The 21,359-nt window shown below is 45.2% G+C and overlaps 1 protein-coding gene and 1 long non-coding RNA gene across 2 annotated transcripts in view; one reads left to right on the top strand and one right to left on the bottom strand.

Annotated features, from left to right (window-relative positions):
• Positions 1 to 21,359, top strand: part of LOC144933155 (uncharacterized) — a 32,641-nt gene that overhangs the window by 9,352 nt on the left and 1,930 nt on the right. The window lies entirely within an intron of this gene.
• The window catches only part of LOC144933154 (calmodulin-regulated spectrin-associated protein 1-B-like), a 61,687-nt gene continuing 52,869 nt past the window's right edge, over positions 12,542 to 21,359 (bottom strand). Inside the window, exon 18 of the mRNA XM_078857753.1 lies at positions 12,542 to 20,777. Within this exon, the coding sequence (XP_078713879.1) occupies positions 20,454 to 20,777 (324 nt within the window). The 3' untranslated portion in view covers positions 12,542 to 20,453. The remainder of the gene's footprint in view (positions 20,778 to 21,359) is intronic.

Genomic DNA, 21,359 nt, shown 5'->3' with positions numbered 1-21,359 from the left:
CAGTGAACACACACACACAGCAGTGAACACACACACACACACACAGCAGTGAACACACACACACAGCAGTGAACACACACACAGCAGTGAACACACACCCACACACAGCAGTGAACACACACACACACACAGCAGTGAACACACACACACACAGCAGTGAACACACACACACACACAGCAGTGAACACACACACACAGCAGTGAACACACACACACAGCAGTGAACACACACACACACACACAGCAGTGAACACACACACAGCAGTGAACACACACACAGCAGTGAACACACACACATACACAAAGACCCCTCGTATCGGCTTAACAGATTTTTTGGGGCAATCTCTGTTAGCGAGCACATATGAAGGCCGGAACAGCACACGAGGGGGTGGGTGGCCAACACCACGCCCGGCCGTCTTTGTCTCCCCAGTGGCTATGTTTAAACATCGCACCAGGTACGATACTCATTTAAGGCTGAGTCGACCTCGGGGAGGCCCAGGACCGGTTCAAATAATCGTCACGGGTGTTCTCGGCTGTGAGCGGGAATCGAACTAGGGTGGACCGGGTTCGTAGCGCAGCGCGCTAACCACTGCGCCACCGCCCCACACAACCTTTGACCCCACATTCTACCCCGTACCCCCCCCCCCCCCTCCGCTAGAGCTCATACCCCTGCGCGTAGCCCCCCCCCCGCCCCCCGCAGTCAAATAATTTTTCATAATAGAGGGTGTTTTTTGGGTTAGATCGCGTAAAATATAAATGTGTCATTAAACCCGCCACCACCGGACACGGCCAATCAGTGAGGTTAGCCACGTAGACAACCCGTGCCAATTAGTTACTGTTTCAGCAAACCAAAAATTGCGTCAAAAATATATACGACATTGGATTCATCGCCATTGAGAACCCGCAGATATTACGGTCCACAGACGCAGGTTAAAACAAAAAAACACGCGCACGGATGCACGGAGCATGAAGTAACGCCGCCTCTTACCACTGGGGCTCACCTCTCGGTGCTGGGCAACCCTTTGATCGGTTTGGCCGGGATTGCTTTTATATCGGGTAGAGTCCCTAATAAGTGACGCTACTTTACAACCAACGTTTCATATTCTTGGTTCTTTCGGTAAAGTCACGTAGAAGGGAAATAATAAAATAATAAAAATGAAACAAAATTCTCACGACGTTTCGCTGTCCGTGGTGCTGACGTTAAGAAAAAAAACGCCACTTTTTTCAAAACATTTTCTTGCTGTGGGTTTCACACCTGATGATGATTGCTTGTGTTGCAATCAAAATGTCGTGAGAATTTGATAGTTATATTTCTATTATTTTATTATTTCCCTTTCTACGTGACTTTACCGAAAGAACCAAGAATATTAATCCCTGCAGACACGAAAGCTTTAAATCGAAACCAACGTTTCGTTTATACGGGGTTCAGCTTTTACCAGGGCAGACAGAGATAAGTAATGCATTCACGACATGCACTTTAGAAGCATTAACAAGTAAAATATATTCCGAAGTCGAGGGCCACAAACGATTGCTTTCGTAGCTTTGAATTAATTCTGGTGTCGAATTTTGATTTAACTTCGTTAATAACTTCCAAATACGAACCCCTTATACGCTTTGGTGAATACCCATATCAGTGCATGGGTTTACCCTCAAAATCGTAAAGTTTGGGTTTCAAATGTATCTGGTTGTTCTCATAGACTGGACCATAATACAACTCTGCAACATCTTCAGTTTCATAGCCCTTGTAGAAGAGCATAATAAAAATGACAACCGTGTCGCATATTTTTCGATTTAAAGCTTTCGTGACTGCAGGGATTCGTCTTCTTGGTTCTTTCGGTAAAGTCACGTAGAAGGGAAGTAATAAAATAATAAAAATAAAACAATAAAATAATTCAGGTGAAAACCAGGTCTGTCGACAGACCTGGTTTTCACCTGAGGACGGCTGCTTGCATTGTGGCCGAAACGTCGTGATAATTATTTTATTATGTTTTATTTTTATTATTTTATTACTTCCCTTCTACGTGACTTTACCGAAAGAACCAAGAAGGTGTCGCATGTTATTTAGATACCCAACAGTGAGTGGGAATCATACAAATGCAATAATATACTGCCCCGTGCCACTCCGCCATCACCTTTGATGAACACGGTTGGCTACGTACGGTGCGAAAGAAGTTTAACAAGCATACATCATGGCAATTGTTTGACCATACTTCACCACTGATGCTGACCAGGGCCAAGATTCGAACCCAGGTTTCCAAGCTCCATTGTGCAGTGCCTTTTGTTCGCTGCATATTTTGTCTTCACCACGAGCAAATCAAGAAGACGACCCTTCGGCCACTTTGTTCATGATGATCATCGACAACAGAATGCCACTGCTGTGAGTTTTGCGTGACGCGAGAATGGATCTAATTGAAAACATATTTACCATATTCTACGGGTAATAAGACGCTCCAAAACGTAAGTGGCACCCCAAAACGTATGCCCGGTGTCAATTAAATTATACCGATTTGGTCACAAAAGACAACGATCCTCGTATAGGCTTAACAGTCTATTGGGGAAAGTGCTGTTAGTGAGGACCTATGAAGGCCGGCATAGCACAAGGGGGTGGGTGGCCAGCACCACGCCCGACCGCCTTTGTCTCCCAAGTAGAGATGTTTACACCACACCAGGTGACCAAGTACTTTCTAGATTTGAAGTTTTCGTGACTGCAAGGATCCATACTCTTGGTTCTTTCGGTAAAGGGACGTAGGTAAAGAAAATAAAAAATAAAAATAAATACAATTTAACCACGACGTTTCGATCGCTTGTGTTATTTATTATTTTCTTTAACTACGTGACTTTACCGAAAGAACCACGCGTATGACCAAGTACTTATTTGAGGCCGAGTCGATTTAGGGGAGGCCCAGGACCGGTTCAGATATTCGTCACTGGTGTTGGCCGTGAACGGGAATCGAACTCGGGTCGCCGGTTTCCGGGGAGTGCAGCGTAGCGCAAACCGCCTGCACTGGTAACACGCACAAACCCATCAACACTCACCGGATTATCCGACGCACCAAACAATCTTTACTTTTAAATACAGAGGGGGGCGGGGGTTAAAGTGTGTGTAATGATCCGTAGAATACGGTAATAGTGGCACTACAATATTTATACCAGCTGTGGAAATTCACATTTAGCAAAATAGAACTTCCCATCAGGGGTAGCGCATGTCGGGTTCACTGCAATTGTTACTGCTGGGATAGAGTCACTAACCCGACACCAGACAATAATACGTTCTGCCAATAAATAACTGGGCAGAATACATTAATAATTGCACAATCGGGTTTGGCAAGGGAGATGTATACAGGCGTAGGTAGAGTTACATGCACACGTGCGCATGTACTTGTGCGTTCCTTTTGTCAATCCATTGCGAGATGCGGACCTTCCCACGTCGCGTCGTGGGTCGTGGGGGGTTACATGGCCATTACACAACCGCGAGTGGTCAGTGCGGGTCGGTTGGTCGGTCAAGTTGGGGGGCATTCGTCGTGAGAGCAGAGCTGAGGGCAGCAATGGATTCTGCTGCATTGGCTTCTGCTCACGATAGCGACAGTTAATAGCATAGGCATTAATACTGGTAGGAACCTCCTGGTTACACCAGCCCACAGGGGATTATTGTGTCCGTCGTGCAGGGAGGGGCTGGGTGGGGAGTGTGGGGAGGGGCTGGGTGGGGAGGGGCTGGGTGGGGGGTAGGAGGGGTGGGGCTGGGTGGGGAGGGGCTGGTCACTCCGTGGTGCCCTTATAAAACCCAACGTTTAACCTACTCACGCCGGCTTGCGGAATACACCACGCCGCCGTTGACCCTGGCCATTGACCGAGCAACCCAACGTTCCTACCAGCTCCCTCCGCAAGAATGTGTTCTTGATTTGAAGCTTTCGTGACAGCAGGAATCCATACTCTTTGGTTCTTTCGGTAAAGTCACGTAGGTAGAAAATAAAATAGATCACGACGTTTCGGACGCGACACAAGCATCCGTCATCAGGTGGGAAAGTATGGTCTGCTGCTGATGCAGACTCTTTTTAAAAGGTTTGAAATGTGTGTAGCCCAAGGGTCATAAAGAGGTGGCTGGGTCGAGTGATGCTAATGTGAGAAATTAGCATGTAACTGGGTACGAAAGTGGCTATGTTAATGTGAGAGATTAGCATGATGTTAATGCGATAAATTAGCATGTAACTGGGCACGGAAGTGGCTATGTTAATGTGAGAGATTAGCATGATGTTAATGCGATAAATTAGCATGTAACTGGGCACGGAAGTGGCTATGTTAATGTGAGAGATTAGCATGATGCTAAAGTGAGAAATTAGCATGTAACTGGGCAAGGAAGTTGCTGGGAACTTCACGTCGTGACTGGGACTGTAAGGCAATATATACAATTGGCTGGTTTGTTGTTTTTGGATTCAAGCTAAGACACTGACACACACAATGGCTTTTGTTTGCGAATGACTGGGATGTCAGGGGATCTTTGACGTCGCCCTGAGAACATATGTCGGGCTTTTGTGAACGTGCTGCAGAAAATGAATGAGCAGGTGTCGGTCATTTTTAAATCCTTCATATTAAGTTCGCGTGCTTGCTTGCTTGCGTGCTTGCTTGCTTGCGTGCGTGCTTGCTTGCTTGCGTGCTTGCTTACGACCGTGCAAATCTTTCGGTCGTTTTTTAACCCACTTCCCGTGATCCAATCGAGCTGACATTTTCCACACAGACTCGTTGTGCGAGACAATTAATGTTCGTGAAAAAAAATTCCCAAAATTTTACACTGTTTAGGGAAAACAAATTAAATATTTAATTACCAATTGCTTAATACTGGCAGACAATCATCTGACCCATAGGTGGCAGCCATCTCAAGCCAGAGGACGAAAAGACTCTAGCCGCCACGCATATAAAGGATTTATAGTGAAAAACTTTGTTTTTACGGGTTTAGTTGTTAAATCCTTTATATCAAGTTCACTTGCTTGCTCGCTTACGACCGTGCAAATCTTTCGGTCGTTTTTTTAACCCACTTCCCGTGATCCAATCGAGCTGACATTTTGCACACAGTTGTGCGTGACAATTTCTTTTCGTGAAAATTTTTTTCCAAAATTTTACACTTTTTAGGTAAAAAAAAATTACAGTATATTTAATTACCAATTGCTTAATGGTGGCAGGCAATCATCTGACCCATAGGTGGCAGCCATCTCAAGCCAGAGGACGAGAGGACTCTAGCCGCCCGTTTCAACGACCAATGTGGACTGGGCTGTGGCCAATTGAACACGCATATAAAGGATTTATAGTGAAAACCTTAGTTTTTACGGGTTAATTTTTTATTTGTCCAGGAGAGTTTCACCGAGTCTCAGGACTTTTTTTTTATCTCAACTGTTACTCGTTGCAATGATTGGGTTGTTTGGGAAAATTTAATTGTTTGGGCAAAATTCCATTTGTGACCGTTTTGCTTCGTACTCTTTGGTTCTTTCGGTAAAGTCACGTAGATAAAGAAGAAAAAAGAAAAATTAAATAAATTAAATCACGACGTTTCGATTGCAACACAAGCAATCATCATCAGGTGTGACAACCACAGCAATAATTTCTGTTTATATATATAAACCCCTTGGCTCCGGCTTCTCTCCCACTTCAGTAAAAAAAGTCTTGCTGTGGTTGTCACACCTGATGATGATTGCTTATGTTGCAATCGACACGTCGTGATTTAATTAATTTCTTTTTTCTTTTTCACCTACGTGACTTTACCGAAAGAACCAACGTGTATGGATCCTTGCAGTCACGAAAACTTCAAATCTAGAACGGTTTGCTTCGTGTTGGAGCAAACACGAGTATTCGGAGAAACCAACGGCACACGGGGAGGGGAAACCCTTCCACGCTCCCACACACACACACGCACACACACACACGCACACAACAAGAACCGCCATTCGCCACTAAGTGGCGGTGACGTCACCACGACGCTTGTGCCAGGCCAAGTGCACCTTGAGGCCACGTGAAGTGTCGAACGCCCGCTGGCAGGAGGTCACAGGGCAGACCCAGGTGCCACGGGTCGACTGACCGAGATGACCGAGATGACTGGCTGATGCACCACCTGTGCCCCCTACTGTACCAACTTGCTGTGCTTTAGCCACCCGGCGCTCCGCTCGTTGTTGTGAGCGTCGCTCCTCCGCCCTCCGTTGTTGTTGGAGGGCGACTGCCTCCAACTGCCCAGTAGCGTCCTTCACGAGCCTCCTCCACTGAGGCCGATCTTGACACCGCTGGTACCAGTCATCGGCAAGTCCACTCAGCTCCACGTCCTCCTGTACCACATCACTCCATCTCTTCTCTAGCCCGTGCTGCGCCCGTTTAGCCCCCTCGATCCGGCCGAACAAAAGCTGTTTAGGCATGCGGTGGCTGGGCATGCGGGCTACATGACCCAGCCAACGCAGCCTTGCCTGCCGGAGGAGCTCACTGATGGGACTTTGCCCAGATCTTTCAAGGACTTGTGAGCTCGTCACACAATCCAGCCTGGTTAAACCCAGGATGGATCGTAGGCAGGCCAGCCTAAATGTTTCCAACCGGCGAAGATGCTCCATTAGGGGGGTCCACGTTTCGCAAGCGTAGAGAAGGGAGGGAATGACCGTGGCCGAGAAGACGCACGCACACACACACGCACACACACGCGCACACACACGCGCACACACACACACACATGGGGTTCAACAGGTCACTCGCCGTACCGCCCGTCTCACGGTCATCTCAGAATGCAGCGAGGTTTGGCAAGTTGTACAAATACATATATACGTGAGCCACCAACCATTTCCTCTGCAGCGATAGATTAAAGGCGTGCATCGCCAAGCCCTGAATCGATGCTGGTAATAGGATTCGAACCATTGAACTTCGTGTGAACCGATTCAGTGGCGAGTACACGGCCTTCTTCGCAACCCTGAAGTATTTTCACGTTGACTGAGCCACGTGGCAGAATGAACTGAGTGGACACAGTCAGTTGGTAGTGGGTGGTTCTCGAAACGACAAAAAAATGTTACCTTCGTCGGTGATTCCTTTGGCTTATGTCATTGTTTTTTTTTGTCTCCGTGAGGGATTTTTGAAAGTCAAGAGTTGCCCTTTCTGACCCGCATTCCTCTTCGAACGCCCACCGCCTACCCATCCAGCTCCTGTCCACCCTCCTTCAGAAGTGACTTCTATCCAATTCTCCTTTCAGCCATGAGAGGTCACTACTTCGACCTCGCGTTTCTGTCTTAACCCTGCCTCTATCACTGTATTCCCAGGTACTATACGATATTTAAGCATCCCATAATTTTTGGTGAATTAAATCATTCTAGTAGATTCAATTTACAATGTCCGGTATATAGGCCATGAAGAAGGACCATTGCCCAAAATCACCTATTATTACGCCGTTGTCTGTTCAAAATGTTTAGCGTACTTCCCGACATGCAACACACTTGAAATTTGCCATGTGGGTACTTTCCAGACTGTACATCATGCAAAAATTATAAAAATAGACTTTTGAATTTTTTTTGGGGGTGGGGGCGCAATAATGCATTTATTTTGCACAGCAAGTGAGCTGTGACGTCACATTTGTCACGTGACCCGCGCATATGGAAGCGTAACGCAATGTAGTGTAGCGGTTAGCGCGCTGCGCTACAAACCCGACGACCCGAGTTCGATACCCGCTCACGGCCACCACCGGTGACGATTATTTTAACCGGTCCTGGGCCTCCCCTAGGTCGACTCAGCCTCAAACAAGTAACTGGTGTGTTGTGTGTGAACATCGCCACTGGGGAAACAAAGGAGGCCGGGCGTGGTGAATCTAAGTCCCGGGCAAAGCCGGGTAGTAAAGCTAGTACGTTATAAACGAATTTGAGTTTTTTTTTTTCCAAGGAAAGAGATGAGAATGCTTACGTGGATGTTGATAATATCTGTATATAAAAAAAGTAGGAAAAAAGAAGTTGGAGTAATGAAATAATCGCATGTGCGAGATTGCAGGATCGTGAGAGATGGTGTAAATATTGCACTCCTCATGGCAGGACTATTCTCCATAGCATCATCAATGTTGACTTCCCACAACATTATTCATGAGCCGAATCGACCTCCAACCAGGGTGTGAACTCGCAACCTCCTAAGGGAGTTTTGCGCTCAAATGATCTCCATTTGAGAATGATAAAAGTTGGGCGGCAAGTAGCCAAGAGGGCATATGGAGCCAGTTGAGTCCTTTTGAGACACCATGGAATGAGGTCAAAAGGATTCGGCTTATCTCGACACCTATTCGTGGTGGTGGGGGTGCACGGCCTTTGGCTTTCCCCCTTTGTCTTTCCTTTCCCACATCGCTGGGATAAATGATCCAGATTTGACAAGACAACCGCCTATCCCCACAACTGACAAACACACAATCCTGCGTGCGATGTCAAGCACAGGAAATTGCCCTTCTCCAATCTAAGGGAAATTTCCCAAATCGTTAGTTCATGCATTTTTTCATCAGGCCTGCTCTGAAAACAAAATTGAGTACCCCTTGAAATTAATCTCGGATTAATATTTCCCGACAAAGCGGTACTCATTTAATCACCCAGGAGGGATGATGGGCTGAGTCAATCCCTCCAACCAGGATTTGAACTCGCGACCTTCCGATTCAGAGCCTTTCGCTTTACGGCTCAGCAGAGGTCGCAAACGGGTTTTGATTCCTTACCCGTACCCGTACCCGGCCGCACCAGGGTCGCAATCGGGTACCCGTACCCTACCCGATACCCGGCTACCCGTACCCGGCCGGGTATCGGGTAGGGTACGGGTACCCGATTGCGACCTCTGGGAAGAAGCCATTTTGCAGGCGCGGGTGGGTTGATTCTAGGAACTTGAATTGTGAGAAGAGACATTGGGAAATGAGTGACAAACGGTTACTCACCAGTGACTCACGACCTACCCGTACCCGTACTCGGCCGCACCAGGGTCGCAAACGGGTACCCGTACCCGGCCGGGTACGGGTAGCCGGGTATCGGGTACCCGGTTGCGACCTCTGCGGCTCAGTCACCCGTCCGTGTGTTCAGGATGGTCACATTGGCAGCTTGCCAAATATTCCTTTGCTATCAAGTATAGTCTTCACGCTATGGGAAGTGCTTTTAAGTATTTGCCTAAATTATTCAGAGAATCGGGCAAGTTGTGCACTCAAGAGTCAGCAGATAAGATGCCACTTTAAAGTGATAAGGATACAATTTATAGTGCAGAGATGACTATCAGAGGCATGACATCGTGGAAGTCAATACCATTAGAAATGAAGTAAATTGGCAGCCTTGGCCTCGTTCAATGAAGCCTGCATTTAGAAATGCATATATTTAATGAAAACATCTAATTTTTGCTCACTGCAACATCGCTTTTAGGATGGCTGCTAAATGTGCTTATGCAAGACATAATAACTTAAAGTGGTTTGTTTTAAACAACACATACACGTGTAAGACGCCCACAGCACTCTATGCAAAAGCCATCAGCATGTCCTGAAGGAGTGCATTGTGGTCCTCTGGCTTTGGATCACCATCAAAATAAATTTCAACAAATGCGACCGCCCGACAGGCAGCAGCAGGGATAGAGAAACACAACTGCGGGCCGGTTTTATCCTTATTAGGACTCATCAGCACAGTATAGTCACTAATGTTCACTGCTGAAAAGTCTGTCTCGCAAACCACGTAGAGGCTTTGCTTCCACACTATGGGGCCCATTAGCTTGGCTCATGCCACCAAACACATTCCTCCTGCGGAGGGAGCTGGTAGGAACGTTGGGTTTCTCGGTCAATGGCCAGGGTCAACGGCGGCGTGGTGTATTTCGCAAATATGCCCGACTGTGAGGGCGGGCACAAGCCGGCGTTAGTAGGTTAAACGTTGAGTTTTATAAGGGCACCACAGGGTGACCAGCCCCTCCCCACACAGCCCCACACTCCCCACCCATCCCCTAACCAACCTCCCCTCCCCACCCAGCGCCCCCTCTCCACCCTCCCCACCCAGCCCCACCCTCCCCACCCAGCCCCTCCCTGCACGACGGCCACAATAATCCCCTGTGGGCTGGTGTAACCAGGAGGTTCCTCCCAGTATAACCAAATGTATAAATGGACCCTTTGTTCGAGCCACTGCTACATGATAGTCTCCCACGCCGCGTCGTTTGTCCAACATACGCTGACCATTGCGGGTTGGTGAAACAGGCGGGTTGGGTGATCCAGGGCTCGTTTATATATCACCCGTCACTGATGTTATCCGTGACCGTAAATTGAACTCCAGTCATTGGGTTCATAGCACAGTTCACTAAACCACTACGCGGTTGCTGCCCCGCTGATAGCGTGGATGAAAAAAACAAATATCATGGCCCTCGCATTAATACATCCACTTTGTTCTAAGGAATGGCCGAGCATCAAACAACTGTTCGTAACAGATTGAGTAGTGTAATTTTACATTGTTCAAAACGTGCCAACCTATCCATTTAAAAATCACAAATACCTATGAACTTCGTGAGATTTTATGTTCCTATGTAGTAATTCCCTGCCACGCAATGGCGTTTGTGTTGATTGAATTTAAACGAGTTGCGCATATAACAATGCTCGCAGCTGTCGCTGGTCTATGGGCATACAGTATTCTGCGTATTTAGACATTTTGGTAGTGAAATTAGCTTTCTTGATACAAATGTGCACGGTGAGCGATATAATCTTGTCCTGGCCGGAACGAAGCCAACTGGAATTGCCCTCATCTTTAGACCTTGGAACCGAAGCAGAATTGAGCCCTTGAAGGTGCTACTAGCATGGGCATCCGCCAAACACAAAACCACCTGTTCTGAGCTGCTGCGGGGTGCATGCCATGGACAGTGTACTATGCTCTCAAGTCAGGACTCTGCAATTCCGAATCAGCGTGGCGATTAGTATGGCGAGGTCACCAAAGCCTTGGCATTCATGGCTTAGGGAGGCTCTCATCCAGCAGTGGATTGAGAGGGAAAAAAAAAGCCTGGACAAAGTATTGATGCCCCACGGCTCCACAAGCCAGACGAATGCATCTGGCTTACTTGCACAACGTGAATATATTCTGGGCAATTTTACCACTGGCACTACTGCATTAATAAAGCCATTGTACTTGGAATTACATAGAGACTGCAGGAGATCATATGTAAGTGCATAACATCGTTCAAAATAAATGTACACACAAATGGTGAGTTGAGGCAGGACACATCGCGAAGAGATGATGGATCAGTCAAAAACAATGGAGTGGCAGCCAGGGAACGGAGCACAACTGAGTGTACGCCCACCGATGAGATGGAGCGATGAATTCAGCTCGTGTGCAGGTGCTAGGTGGATTAGTACATCACACGATCGTGACAGATGGTGGCACCTTGGAGAAGCCTTCATCCAGCAGTGGAATGACCATGGTTGAGGACGAATGCATTGTCAAAAATAATAAATGTTTTTTTTCTGCAGACAGAATTCGATATGTGCAAGGATTTTTTTTTTACCACAGCCTAAATTGGCTACCCATGCCAGACATCGCCAAAGGAGGCACACTGTGTAAGTGGATATTCAAATGTACGGCGCTGTATTGACTACATAATGACTGGCCTCACCTCCAATGCTGTGGGGACAGTGCAAACTACGCAGCATGCCATGGAACTTCCGAGACTACTTTGATTCATGTGGGTTTATTTTTTTTTAAGCAGACGGGGCAAATGCATGAGCATCCAGGGCAAACGCACGTTTAGTTTAAATACCTCCAATCCTTCACTCTGGCTGACTATATATATCACTGGCTATCAGAGTGAAGGGGTTAACTTAGACCGTTGACTTCTGGTGCGGATAAAATTACATTTCAGCCGTGTGGCAAATCAGCTGTAGTTGTTCTGTGAACAGGATGGTCACCTGTATCAGGAATGTGGAATTTCCACCACTGGCTCAGGATCCCAATTACAATGAGCACTGCCCCCCCCCCACACTCAATGGAGCATGGGGATACTTTTATTCCAGTTTAGAAACTAGAATACTTGGGACAAATCAAATCGCATGCGTATGTTAAATGTAACAATTTAAATGCACCAACATGGCGCAAGTACATTCAGAAGCAGTAGGAAATTCGAGACAAAAATTATGCTCGTCACCGCGCGAGACCCTTGTTGCCCCAACGCATTAGACTTCAACATAAAAAAATTAACCCGTAAAAACAAAGTTTTTCACTATAAATCCTTTATATGCGTGGCATCGGTTTTATTTTATTATTCATTTCTGTTTTTCTTGAGTAAGAGTTTCATTTTTATCACATTGGTATTTTAAATTAAATATGAAAAAAAAAAATTTGCTACAAAGTGGAAAATTTTGGACATTTTTTTTCACGAAAATAAATTGTCACGCACAACGAGTATGTGTGCAAAATGTCAGCTCGATTGGATCACGGGAAGTGGGTTAAAAAACGACCAAAAGATTTGCACGGTCGTAAGCGCGCAAGCAAGCAAGTGAACTTAATATAAAGGATTTAAAAATGACTGCAACAAACTGATCGCCTGAAACTTTACAGACAATCCCACCGGCTTTACTTGTATTTTTTATTTATTTTAACAGCAAATAGAGAATACAGTATACAGATGTTCAGATCATATACCATTAACAATCCCAGCCTACATTTAACCGCCCAAAACTGCAATAGTTCCCTATTCTTAAACAAAACTAGCAACCCCCACGAGTTCCTGCAGTCATGAGCATTCGCCGGCAAAAATATATTTGAGAGGAACAACAGCTAACCCACAAGTTTGTACCCAAAGGCCATAAAACGGAGTCCTTTTTTGCGCCGTTTCAGAGACATTTATGAACAAACGCAGCCTCGTCATGCACAGCCCGTGTTGCCTGTAAACACGAACATATAAAATAAGTTTAAACAGGCCAACATTTTTTCGTTTAATCAAACATAGATTACAGTTACAAGACACGTACAGCACAGTTACACTTGACTAATTTTTTTTTACAAAATAAAATGACTCAGAGGGCACAAAATATACACGCCTTAAGTTTTGGCAAAGGAAAGCCTTTTTGAAAGTTTCTGTTTAGTGGCGCGAGACAACCTTCAACAGAGCGTCTGCAAAAGTTAAAAAGGGTCCTGTTAATTTTCAACAAGCAGCACATTCTCTTAAACTACTTTTGAAACAAGGTTTTCATTTTGATTGCGAAACTTCCCCACTTAAATGTGTTTTTTTTAATTATCAAACATACAAAGACTACGACGGGCATTTACAAGAATATGTCCTAGTCGCAAAACAAGAACCAGGATCAACAATAGTTTCTGTACTGTGTCCAAAAGTTCTCGTCACGTCACATTCGCTTTCAGTAGCACAATATCCTCCCAGCTACACCATTCGCACCGCGGTTTCGAACGACATTTCGGAGGAAACATGAGTTTGGCCTGGGCGGCTGCCTTCCTCATCGCTCTGCATTTATTGCTTTGGCCGAGCCACTGTAGCGTAGTGATGAGAGATGGAAACGACCGAATACAAAATGGGCTGTAAGCAAGAGGTTGCATTGGCTGTGCTCACCAGCATTGGACAGACTCACACATTCATTCTCGCACAAATCGAGACAAAAAAAACCATTTAGCTTTACTGCTTTTAGCGAGCACGTAAGGCTCACATGGCACATGCACACTTTCTTTGTCTCCGCGATGCTCAATGTTACACACTGCACCATGATACTCATTTGCGGTTGAGTTGACCTAGATGAGGCCCAGTACAGGTTGAGATACCACTGGTCATTGATGTTGTGCGTTATCAGGAATCAAACATAGGTGACATGGATGTGCATTAAATACTACATCGACACACTCGCGAAAGAAAAAATCCCCAATATAGCCTTAATAGACTTTTGGGGCAAGTGCTATTAGCAAGCACCTATGAAGGCCAGAACACTACACGAGGGGGTGGGTGGCCAGCACCCGTGGCAATGTTTACACACTGCACCAGGATCTAATTTGAGGCTGAGTCGACCTAGGGGAGGCCCAGAACCGGTTCAGATCGTCACTGGTGTTGGTCCGGAGCGGAAATTGAACTCGGGTTGCCAGGGCTCATGACGCAGGGCGCTAACCGCAACATCGCCGCTCCCCTCGCGAACACTCATACACACACTGGCACTAACACACAAATAAACAAAAATCAAGCAGCTTCCTGTTGCAACATCCATTCTTTGACATAGGAAAGTCAGTGGTTGTATATAGGGCTGAGCAACATGACAGCGAGTCATGGCACCTAATCTGCCATGAACAGATGCTTATATATAAACCTGGATCCAGACGAGACACTCCAATTGGACCCCAATCCTCAGTGTTGCTGAAGCCACCACCAGTACTTAATGTGTAGTCAGTTTATGAGTGGTCACATTTTTGTGAACATGGTATGAAAATAAACCAAACAATTGATGTACAAAGTCCTAAACATTTTACAGAGCTCTATTTTAAAAGTTTAAACTTTTTGTTGTGATTACATTTAGTCATCCGATACACAATTCCGTCGCCCCAAATTTTCTACTCGAATTTGATCAAGATACAGTATTAAAAAAGTTTCCTTTAAAAATAAATTTGACACTTATTGTGTGTACTACAGTAATGTAACCACCCCGTAAAACCTTCTTGACCTCTCCCTGTACATTGGTGACGTTTAATAATAATGCCCTTACACAACAGCACATCCAAGTGCGGTCAACGTGGTCTTCTGGGTAAGGCCGCAGGATAAAGATCTCTTCTCTCAAGCTTTCCATGCACGACAAGGGGCATCTTCAGGAGCCGAAGACACCCGCAGGAGTGTGGGCAAAGGCAACAACGTGTTTAGCGCATCTTCTCGCAAGCTTTTGCCACGCAGCACTATGGGCATCTTCATCAGAAAGTGAATACTTTCCGCATTCATCAACTCCTGAAGAGGGTCTCAGTCGTGTGGCAAAACCTTGAGAAAAAGAAATGCTCAACACGTGGCCTTACTCGGCGGCCCCGACTTGGATTGCGAGTGGGCTACGGAAACCTACGTGGTTACTATAATAGCACCTGTTATCGCAAGACGATTTTCCCAATGATAGTTGTTTTGCAGAGAAAGCCTGAAGTTGGACACAAAGTCCATTTCTCGCCTCACCCCAGCCACCGTAACGAGGATATGTGGAGTATGGCCTTCCTCTGTCGCATCAGCTTCGTCAGCATGGAAGGTGTCATGCATTTTTTTTTTGCTTAAATGCATTATTAACACCACGATGTCGGGTTGGCAAGGCACTCTCGCTCCTTGTGCTCATTAGCAAGCCACACGCGGGGCATACATGTCGGTTGGGAAATTCGTGGTGTAGTTACCATCAGAGAGATGGACAGCAGTACACGGTAGCATTCTTAAGAATGCAATCGCTTGCTTAAGAAAGTACACACAGACATGGCTGTTAACCCACACGGGGAAAGCGGATCCGGCTGCTAAATTGCACGAACGCAGAACAGGACGAAAAAAACTTACATATACACGCACGCACGTGAGTTCCCTGGAGGTTGTAATGAGAAAAAATAAGCTGTGATCATTAAAACAGTGATTTGCATCGATGAGCATGGTTGATGCTGTAGTAATCAATTCTGGTAATGATTCATAATCAGAAATATCACGGTTTGGCTTCGAGATATTTAGGATGAGGAACTGAACTTGGGTTGCAGGGAAGGCTTGAGTTTAGCCAATAGGAGGATTAGGGCTCGGCGTCTTCTCTTTAATGTTCGGGATAGAATTATGCATAAGGTTATGGTTAAAATTAGAGACAGAGTATCTTCTTAATTGCTAGAGCTAGGATTATGGAAAAGGTTACCCTTAATCCTAGCCTTATTAATTCCATGGAAATAAATTATGCCACAGTCTAAGACCTTGTGTTAAGATTTTTTTTTTTTATAACCAGGGTTGAAAATTATTCGGTCAATGTCTGGGTCTTTTTAAAGGGTTGGTCTAGGTTTGTAGCAATTTTTTATTTAAATTTGATTCATTTTATACCTACGTGACTTTACCGAAAGAACCAAAGAGTACGGATCCCTGCAGTTACGAAAACTTCAAATCTAGAGTTGGTTACAGGTTTGAGATTTTTTAAGCTTTCGTGCAAAATTTATAGTGAATACTAGAGCCAATGCCAAGCTCCAGGTCAGGGTCTCTTTATGTTAAGCTTTAGTTCAGGTTTGATTCTTTAACACAAATAGCATTTGTCATGTTCTACCACCGCTCAATACAGCCACTGCAATCCTCGGAAGCTGTCTCAGGTGTCAGGCCGAGAGCTGTGGGGCACGATGCGTGCAGAGGTGCGATCTGTGCTGCCAGCCTGACTTAGGTTAGATCCAATCAAGGGCAAGTCTGCAGTCCATACAGTCAAAACATCCATCCGTATCCAAAGGTGCTCACACAAACAAAGATCCTCCAAAAAGCCTACATGGGCTTCTGGAGCAAGTGCTGATAGTGAGTACCTATGAAAGCTAGAATGGCACACACGAGGGTGTGGTGTGGCCAGAATCCATGCCTGGAAAATACTTGTCTTGCCAGTGCTGACGTTTACAAACCACGCCAGGTACTTGCTTAATACCGAGTATACCTCGTGGGTGCCCAGGACTGGTTCGGGTATGAGTCGCCACTGATGTTAGCTGTGGATGGGAATAAAACCTAGGACGGTTCGCAGTTAAGACAAAGATCTCCTGTATAGCCTTGAACAGACTGCTGGTGCAACTGCTGTTAGCGAGCACCTATGAAGATCGGCACAGCACATGGCGGAAGGGGGGGGGGGACCAGCAGCGCGCCTGGCTGAATTGTCTCCCCAGTGCTGATGCTTACACACCGCACCAGGTATGGTACACGTCCTCTATTTACGTTGGGGATGCGTTGCTGGAAAATGCGACGTTTGGCTAAACAATATAAATGGAAACCAATTTTTTTAAATTTTACTTAATCACATTAATTTATGATAAGTTCCCGAGGGTAATTTTTCTAGCAAAATTTTTCTAACATTTTTAATTAAAGATACCAAAAATAATGTTATCTAACAAGTTTAAATACATGTTCTAAGTTCATACTGAGCACTTACCGAAGATGGTGACAGAGATTGCATTTCGAGGCCTGGTGTGGGGTGAAGGGGACTTGAGAGGGAGTTGGGGTATGGGGCACCGCCGCGTTCTTTTCTTTCAAATTTTTCCAAAACTACGTCGTTGTGAATTCAATGCATTTGAAGGCAAATTATTTTCCCCAGTTCATTGGCGATGACCATAGTGAGACAACGTAAATAGGTTCGACGTATCATAGAGGATATGCTTGGTTATTTCGGTAAAGTCACGTAGATATGAAACCAAAAATCAAAAAAATAAAATAAAACATAATCAGATAAATATATATATATTTATAATAATAAAGAAAAAAATTTGAAAATAATAAAAGCAAAAAACCACAATAAAATAAAAAAAATTTCAAGTAGTAAACTAAATTGAAAATAGTAAAAGCAAAAAACCCATGACCTTTCGATCGCAACACAAACGGTCTTTATCAGGCGGAGAGTGGTTTTTTTGCTTTTATTACTTTCAATTTATTATTTTATTATTATTACTTTCAATTTATATTTAAAATATATTTTTTTACTTACATTTTTTTTATTTTGTGTTTTCTATCTACGTGAATTTACCGAAAGAACCAAGAATATGAATTCCTGCAGTCACGAAAGTTTTAAGTCTAAAAGTAAATAGAGGACTTACTGCACTCATTTAAGGCTGAGTTGACCTAGAGGGACACTCAGGACCGGTTAAAACATTCACCACTTTTGTTGGTCGTGAGTGAGGATCGAACTCGGACGCTGGATTTGCAGCACAGTGTGCTAACCACTACACAACCGCTTACTCCCATGCACACACAACAGCACACAAAGAGACACACGCACGCATACGTGAACAGGTGTAATAGTAACACCGAAATACCGTGCACGATGGGAATGAATGCACACGTGTAACACAAACATTGTACAAATACTGTCTCAAACATAGTGTTGAGAGACTTGAGTACCCCGTGATTGTAGATCTCAGTGTCAGTTTGAGGATATGTCCTCGGTGGCATGATCTCCAAAGCTTAAAAGACTGGATGCTGATCATTATACACAACGATGGGCATGCGTGCACACACGCACGCACACCCAATGTGAATCACAACATTACTGTATTGGCATTAGTGGAGATTAACAACCCATAGAACATGTGGTTTTACCAAAATCACCTGCAACACACCATCACCCCAACCCACCCATCAGCCCTGAGCCTTTTGAAATAATTAAACTTGATTCATCACAAAAACTCCCTCGTGATTACTTGGTTACTCAAAACGAACCTCCCCGTGTAAAGTCTACGAGGCGTCAACTGGCAGGTTAGTTATTTTCATATTTACATTTCTTTGTCATTGACTCGCTTTTGATATTTTACACCAATCTCGATGTGCCACTGCCAAACACAATCGCACGAACAGCAGCTGTCTCTTAATACTAAGGTCTGCGTTTCACCGCTTAGACGAAGCAAAATCAACAATGTACATTTTTTTTGCCCATTCTCATAATATCTTGTACAAGAGAGGTCATAGTTTTAAAAGAAGAATTGTTAGCTCTTTACAATTTACTTGCAAGGAATTTTCAGATTTTGGCTAGGACACTAGCACCCAAAAGCTCACTCTTACAATGACATCACAGTTTACAATCCACTTTAAAGCGCACACCAAGCTTTAGTATGAAATATACTGTAGTGAAGGATTTAAATACTGAGCGTCTATCTTTCGGGATAATTAAACCTTCAACTCCATGCAAACCGGCTCGGTGGCAGGCTTGCAGATTGCTAGGGTATCCAACCTCGTGTTTTTTTTCTCTTTCTGGGATGAAGGGATACAGGTCTGATTAGTCTGCATAGGAGATAGACAAGCAGCCAATACGCAGAGCCTGACGACAACATTTGTAATTCTGTCAACTGCACAGCTCCCACATAAATACTTCACAGTCTCATGTGCATGAGGGCACTAAATCTGCAAAGTTGCAAACGAATGGCTTGGGTCGGCTTTAGAGGTGAAAATCTGAGACGGAGACATGGATCTGATGAACGTTGGTAGTTGCTATAAGGCCGGTGGGGGAAGCTTCACAATTACGGAAGCTACAATTGTATTGCTGGAGGCATTGCTCATTTTAAGGAAATGGATTGCAATTTATAATTTTTCTTTTAGATCCTTGGCCACAATTGATCAATATCCCGAGCGAGTTGAGCACAGCATATTAACTACAGTGAGACAATTTAACAATCTGCAGAGTGGTTTCACAAAACTACTTAATTTTATGGCCATTTTATAGGATTGCATTTTAGCTCAACTGAATTGGATGGAACTGACAAAAAAACATTGGCACAAAGACAGTAGGCAATTACAGCCGATGAAGTAGCTTAAAATGAACGTTTATTTTAATGAGAAAATACACTCTTTTGCCAACGGCCTTTCACTTACTATTTTTTCATGTTGGATTTATTTATAAAAAATATATATGCTCTAATTTATGGAAAATTCTGCTGCTTTAATACCAATTTAATTGTGGTCACCAATTACAGAAAATTACTATCCAGCTTTAAAACTGAAGATGCATTCAGGTGCTATTCAATCTATGCGATTTTGGAAATCTTTCCACAGAAAAAACTCACTGGGTCTCAAGGCTTCAAGAAGTTCCTGCTTCGGATATTTCATTTCATTTTGAAGTACTTACACAACTGGGAGGAAATTGCAATGAAGGGAGAACATCCATGCCTAGCAAGGGAGAACTCACACTCTGCACAAATGGGGTGCCCTCACCTACTTTCTGTACTGCATACTCCAGGTATACCATACATCAAGGTCCCATCTATACACGACGACTCAGCTTCAAGAGTGGCCACGACTATCTGCTTAGGAACATAACAAAGTGTGCTGTAGCCAACCTCCCTCAGACACAGCAACGATGCTATGGGAAGCAAACCTTGGATTTTACAGTTTACGAATAAATTGCACTCGATTGCTGCACACATGCGTGCGAGCACACACACACACAAATGCAATACTCGCGCCTCTTCCTCAGTGGGGACTTTAAAAAGATGCTTAATGTCCTGTTTCCCTTGGCTGCCATTACCTCTGATCCAATAAAAAAAAAAGCCATGCGCGTGCTCAAAATATCTGTCCGTCTCTCTCAACACACATCACAACTGTGCAATAACCAGGCACTGTGTGTGGCAGCTGCCAACAATGTCCACACAAACCCTGGCAGGAGGGGTGGGGGGCAGTGGTGATGGGGGGCGGGGGCGGCAAAGGAGGGACTGACAGTGCCGACCGAGCCACGGCCCAATCGCACGTACCCTGGCTTGTCCTCACCCTGCTTTCAGCAGGCGACCGCCATAGCACACCCCTGTCCCTCCCCCCTCACTGTGACCCCTGGGCCCCATTTAGCAGTCGAGCTCCATGGCCGATGCCCACTTCCGGCGGTCGCTCACAAAGCCCTGGTTCTGCTTGAGGGTGAACGCGTCAACGCTCGGGCCCAGGCTGCGCGATGCCGGCAGCTGCAGGAAGCCCTTGTGTGCAGAGCTGTACTTGTAGAGAGCGGTGGCGCGCTCCGTCAGCGAACCAGCTGTGAGGCTCGCGGGGCCAAGGCCGCACAGCCGCCACACGGCACCCGTCTCGGGGTAGTGCGCGTAGAGCGCGCGGAACTGCCAGCCGCCGCCCGGCCGGAACAGAATGAGAAAGTGGGGCGCGTCGCACATCTCCAGCTCCTGCAGCAACGAGAGGCGATGGGGGAAGGTTGAGCGAGGATGAAATGGGGAGAGAGAGAGAGAGAAAGAAGGAATGGTGAAAAGGTGAGTGGAAATTGATTAGCCGGGGGGAAGGGGGGGGAAATGTCAGCAAGCGTGTTGAGCGTGGGATAGGTCAGAGCGTTTTTCAAAAGGACGCAGGTTGAAGAGTCAGTACGAGCACACACGATGCTATCGGCTTACAGATGCTTGAGATGCATGTACCATTCGTCTAAAGTGCATCTGGATTAAGGTCCTTATGAATATGTACCTCTGATGTATACCTGTTAGTCAATAAATCAATGACTGCCAAAAATTGCGGCGCATCCGAAAAAACATTGGATGCATGCAGCAAAAAAGACTTCCACACACGGACAATTATCCAGGACATGTGCAGTGAAGTAAATGAGGTCGAGAAAATCATCACTGCCGTTGTTGTCATCAGTAAACACACCACAACTGAAAAATATTAAATACGTTTACAATTCACCAATGATCCTTTCAAAGTTGTATTTCATCTGAAATATTTATCAGTTTTGAAGCTGTACTTATTTATGCCAATGT

Source organism: Lampetra fluviatilis, chromosome 6 (assembly GCF_964198595.1).
Source record: "Lampetra fluviatilis chromosome 6, kcLamFluv1.1, whole genome shotgun sequence".
Classification (NCBI taxonomy): domain Eukaryota; kingdom Metazoa; phylum Chordata; class Hyperoartia; order Petromyzontiformes; family Petromyzontidae; genus Lampetra; species Lampetra fluviatilis.
Note: the sequence above shows the minus strand (reverse complement) of the source record. Positions and strands in the feature narration are given on the sequence as shown.